Here is a 6000-nt window from a genome sequence, read left to right as displayed (position 1 = left end):
TAACTTGCCAAGGAAGATATAACCCACTCACACATAATCAGCATAAGTATCCTGTTAGACACAGCTATTGTTTATCTGTACAGTAACAAGTAACCAGGAGAGGATGACTGCAGTTGTTAGTTCATTGTTCAATTCAATCTTTTATTTTATAAGCTGTGTGAACAATAGGACTCTTGGCTTGCAGTGAGCTCCTGAGGGCGTTGCTGCCCAGGGTGAATGTTTATCATGTAATCAGTTACCACAAGGAGACTGTCTCTGTCTCTGGGTAGGAGATTCCCTTGGGAAAATGTGTCTCTCACTGTTTGCTGCATATATGGAAACCTATTATCCAGAAAAACATGGAAACGTGCTGTGTGTGTGAGTGTTTGTGTGTTTGTTTGTGTGTGTGTGTGTGTGTGTGTGTGTGTGTGTGTGTGCGTGTGTGTGTGTGTGTGTGTGTGTGTGTGTGTGTGTGTGTGTGTAAGCCTGCTGCTGTCAACATGAGCCTATTAAAGTGCTTTGAGTTGCATTCAAGTACGAAAGGCGCTATATAAATAAAGTTTCACTTCACTATTAACCTGCCCATTTTACAGTATCTATTTGAAAGCTTATTCACTCTCGCATGTTAGATGTTATGATAAAATGCATGGATGATATGGATTGTATGTAGTACTACACCTCTTTATCTCAATGCCAATTATAATATGGTATTATAGAGGATATAGGATTTTCTCAGGTCGGTGATGATACAAGAAGGTATTATATCCACATTTAGAAATATTTGTGTTTTAAAAAAACTACTAAACTAAATCCTAATACTAGATCCTTCTGCTTGTTTATAAAGCTCTCACTGGCATAGCACCAGAATATCTGAAAGACCTTTTGCTAGTATATCAGCCCAATAGAGCTCTCAGGTCTTCTGACGATGGTTTTCTCTGTTGTACAAAAGAAGAGATTTGGTGAGGCTGCATTCTCATTTTATGCACCCAGATTGTGTCTCACTGCCAGTTTACATTAGGGATGCAACCTCAGCACATTATGTTCAAGTCAAGACTAAAAACCCATCTTTTTAATATTGCCTTTAAATGACTAAATAATTCAATTAAGATGATAAAACCCCATCCTTTTAATATTGCATTTAAGTCACAAAATAATTAAATTAAGATTATATAATGATTAAAGCACTTTGAGCTGCAACGTTTGCAGGAAAAGCGCTATACAAATGAAGTTATTATTATTATTATTATTATTATTATTATTATTATTATTATTATTATTATTATTATTATAAACATATATAACCTATTTCAGATCTATTCAAACTTTTATTTCCAGTCATGTCAGCCCTTTCCTCTTATGCAACATGGTTATGATTTCTATCTCGCGTCTACAACATCCCGTAACCAATCAACACGGCTGTTGCACTCGCTTGGACTCGCGTGTCCAATGACATCCTTTCTTCTTCCGTGACGTCATGCTAGGGAAGTGTATCCATCCGTGCTTGAACCGAGGCGTGTGGGCCTAGCTCCCCCTGTTACCTGCGAGGTGAATAGATCATTTCGAGTAAAGAAAGCAGGTGGATGACAACAACAGTTCCCTAGTTGTCTGTAGTTGATCTTGTCGCTGTGTCTGGTTGAGATGGGGGCTAACAGCAGCACGCGGCGCGTGTCCTTTGAGTCGGATGAGAATGACAACATCACTGTGGTGAAGGGCATCAGGGTGAGTAAGGGCGCAACAACAACAACAATCAATGAACAATCTGAATTACTAATAAATGACATTCGACTGTATTCCAACGAGATGACTGTGCATGCAAACCATGACTGATTTACTCCGTGAAAAGCTTGTTAGTGTGTGTGTGTGTGTGTGTGTGTGTGTGTGTGTGTGTGTGTGTGTGTGTGTGTGTGTGTGTGTGTGTGTGCGCGCGTGTGTGTGTGTGTGTGTGTGTGTGCGTGGCTCTGTGTGTGTCTGTGTGTGTGTGTGTGTGTGTGTGTGCGTGGCTGTGTGTGTGTGTGTGTGCGTGGCTCTGTGTGTGTGTGTGTCTGTGTGTGTGTGTGTGTGTGTGTGTGTGTGTGTGTGTGTGTGTGTGTGATAAGGCTTCGAGTGCACTTGATGTGGGTCTTGTGTCAATGGATGACCTACTGTACCAAAACCAGCCGACAGGTACAACTACTACGTCTCTGCGACGTCTGTGTTCAATGTCCTTACAGTCCTTGTCCAGCTGTCACGCACGTACTTGCTCTAGTCTAGACAATGTTGTTTATTCCCTGTGACGTGACGTGAGAGGTTTTGACTGTAGCAGAGTCACCGCGTGCCAATTTTAGTTAAATATAGAGAGGGTTTACACGATACGACTTTGGTGTGAGCTGTGAAGTTCCCTTTAGCCACTACCGCCTACCGAAGCCAAAGTTGATTCTGCTGCTGTCATCTTGTCCCGACCTTTTGCTGTCATTCAGACGTGGCACACGTGTTTGTGCACACCAGCACAACAACACACACATGTCTCCTCCCATTTCACACGTGTTTTTCCTTGAGGTATGTTCTTCTGTCCCAGATAACTGTAATTTCCGCAATCCTGGTTTTGGACCGTTTGTAAGTTGATAGGCCTAGATAGGAAGATTGAATATCTAGGGCTAGGCTACCGTTGCAGTTGCACTTATGGGGCACTACTTTAGTTGAATTATAGCCTTGCAAGATCATACCTTAAACCTCATCGTCCTCAGGCTAAAAAAGTAGCTTTTCAACTGCAGAATTGCAGTCTTACCCATTCCCCAGTAATATAAATGCAAATGAAAAGTCTTTCCCCCAGTTTTCTAACAAGTCCTCTCCTCTTCTAACCCTTTCTCTCCTCTTCTTTTTGCAGCTCTCTGAGAATGTCATCAACAGGATGAGGGAGCCCACAGCTCCCCTCTTCCCCAGCGCACCTCCACGAATCCCCTCACCCACCCCTGTGGCTGATCCCTCCCCCCTCCTCCTCCTCCCAGTGTCTCCCCCCTTTGTAGCCATCACCACCCCACTGCCTCCTCCCCCTCCACCCGTAGAACCCATCGCACCACCTCCACCCCCCATGGAACAGGTATCAGCTCCCGTCATCGTTGACATGGTGATGCTTGCCCCAGCTGCTATTGAGCCTGTGGCCTCCCTCCCACCTCCTCCTGTTGAGTTGGTAACTCCCCCACCTCCTCCTCCTGCTGAGATGGTAACCCTCCCTCCTCCTCCACCTCCTGCTCCCATTGAACCCCTGGCCCCCGCTCCTGCCCCCGCTTCTCCTATGGAACCCATTGCTCTGCTTGCACCTCCCCTTCCCCTTGTGATTGAACTCATTGCACCTCCCCCTACCCTTGTGATTGAACCCATTGCGCCCCCTGCTGCCATTGAACCCATTGCGCCCCCTGCTGCAATTGAGCCCATAGCGCCTGCCCCTCCCCTAATGGAGCCCATGGCCCTTCCTGCAATGGAAGCCGTTGTCTCCCCTTCTCCTGCTATTGAGGCTGCCGCTCCCATGCCGCCCCCCCCTCCAATGGAAGCTTTCTCCGCGCCTCCGCTGCTTGCGGAGCCCACAGCTGCGCCCCCGCTGGTTGAATTTGTTGCTCCTCCTCCGCCTCCTTGTGAACCAATTGCCCCTCCTCCTCAGCCCCAAGTGGAACCAGTAGCCCCTCCTCCCCCACCCGCAGTGGAACCCGTTGCCACCCCTCCTCCTCCTCCTCCTCCTGCTCCAGAACCAGTATCTGCACCTCCTCCCCCACCACCTCCGGCCACAGAACCAGAACCGGTCGCTGCTGCACCACCCCCACCAGCAGCACCAGTAGGTGAGTACTGCGCCAGAATACTGGTCCTAGCGTCTCCATGCGTACCCTACATACCCTCAGACACTGAGACTGTCCATGAGTTCTCTACACTCCAGATCAGAGACATTAACACCGTTTTACTTGTCCGGAGAAACAAAAAAAAAGAACAACAGACGGCGCAGGCGCCAGACCAGACTAGATGATCGTGAGTGAAGATATTATCAAAGCGTACAGGTGATCGACAGGCGCGTACGCTTTGATAATATCTTCACTCCACGATCATCTAGTCTGGTCTGGCGCCTGCGCCGTCTGTTCTTCCTGCACACAGGTAAACACATCCAGGATCAGCAGCGTCGTCGTGCTCGCGCAAACAAACCCGGCGAAAGTTTTACTTGCTCCGGACAAGTAAAACGGTGTTAATGTCGAACCCTGCAGAGAGTTGTGGCTCTTGAGAGCTGCATTGTCTGCTGGTAATAACCCACTGATAACTGACTGATAACTGACTGATAACTGACTGATCTGAATGATCTGATTGTGGACTTGGATACCTGGTGCATTGACAGCTTTGAACAGGGTAGTCATCAGCTTAGGTCCAACAAGTCTCGGTCTTGTATTTTGTATTTTACTTTTAAAGTTACTTTACTTTTACTTTTTAAAATTACTTTTTAAGTCAGCCTACAAAATAAAGTTGTTGTTTTTTTGTCTTCGTTCGGCAATTAGTCTTCGTTCTCAGGATGCTGCCTCTCATATTATGATTCATTGCCGTAGCCAAATCATTAATGAAACAATTAATTATTGTAATAAAGTTAATGGATGGATGCTGCGGTAAACGCAGGGCCCGCTGAAGGAAGGTGTCACGTTGACTTTTTCTTTCCCTAGTTTTTAAAGTTCTTTACTATTTTTTTTACGTGTAAGCGCGTTCAACTGACTCCAAAATGGCGTAGTGGCTCAGTCAGTGTCTTGCACGTTGTAAAGAACCCTACAGACCCATACAGGACCATACAGGACCATACAGAACCATACAGAACCATACAGGACCATACAGAACCATACAGGACCATACAGAACCATACAGAACCCTACAGAACCCTACAGAACCCTACAGAACCCTACAGAACCCTACAGGACCCTACAGGACCCTACAGAACCATACAGAACCCTACAGAACCCTACAGAACCCTACAGAACCCTACAGAACCCTACAGGACCATACAGAACCATACAGAACCATACAGGACCATACAGAACCATACAGAACCATACAGAACCCTACAGGACCATACAGAACCATACAGAACCATACAGAACCATACAGGACCATACAGGACCATACAGAACCCTACAGAACCCTACAGGACCCTACAGAACCCTACAGAACCCTACAGAACCCTACAGGACCATACAGAACCCTACAGAACCCTACAGAACCCTACAGAACCCTACAGAACCATACAGAACCATGCAGGACCATACAGGACCATACAGGACCATACAGAACCATACAGAACCCTACAGAACCCTACAGGACCCTACAGGACCCTACAGAACCCTACAGAACCCTACAGAACCCTACAGGACCCTACAGGACCATACAGAACCATACAGGACCATACATGACCATACAGAACCCTACAGAACCATACAGGACCATACAGAACCCTACAGAACCCTACAGGACCCTACAGGACCATACAGAACCATACAGGACCATACAGAACCCTACAGAACCATACAGGACCATACAGAACCCTACAGAACCATACAGGACCATACAGAACCCTACAGAACCATACAGGACCATACAGAACCATACAGAACCATACAGGACCCTACAGAACCCTATAGAACCATACAGGGCCCTACAGAACCCTACAGAACCCTACAGAACCCTACAGAACCCTACAGGACCCTACAGAACCCTACAGAACCATACAGGACCCGACAGAACCCTACAGGACCATACAGAACCATACAGAACCCTACAGGACCATACAGAACCATACAGAACCATACAGGACCATACAGGACCATACAGGACCATACAGAACCCTACAGAACCCTACAGGACCATACAGGACCATACAGGACCATACAGAACCATACAGGACCATACAGAACCCTACAGAACCCTACAGGACCATACAGAACCATACAGGACCATACAGTACCATACAGAACCATACAGGACCCTACAGAACCCTACAGGACCATACAGAACCATACAGAACCCTAC

At 46.7% G+C, this 6000-nt stretch overlaps 1 protein-coding gene across 1 annotated transcript in view; it reads left to right on the top strand.

Annotated features, from left to right (window-relative positions):
- Positions 1-1478: 1478 nt before the first annotated feature.
- chchd3a (coiled-coil-helix-coiled-coil-helix domain containing 3a) overlaps positions 1479-6000 on the top strand; it is a gene marked incomplete at its 3' end in the record, with an annotated part of 61956 nt that continues 57434 nt past the window's right edge. Inside the window, exons 1-3 of the mRNA XM_080538278.1 lie at positions 1479-1698; positions 2843-3178; positions 3614-3788. Of these exons, the coding sequence (XP_080394404.1) occupies positions 1618-1698; positions 2843-3178; positions 3614-3788 (592 nt within the window). The 5' untranslated portion in view covers positions 1479-1617. The remainder of the gene's footprint in view (positions 1699-2842; positions 3179-3613; positions 3789-6000) is intronic.

This window comes from Nansenia antarctica (genome assembly GCF_963989245.1).
Source record: "Nansenia antarctica genome assembly, chromosome: 8".
NCBI lineage: Eukaryota > Metazoa > Chordata > Actinopteri > Argentiniformes > Microstomatidae > Nansenia > Nansenia antarctica.
This window is presented reverse-complemented; position numbering and strand designations above follow the sequence as displayed.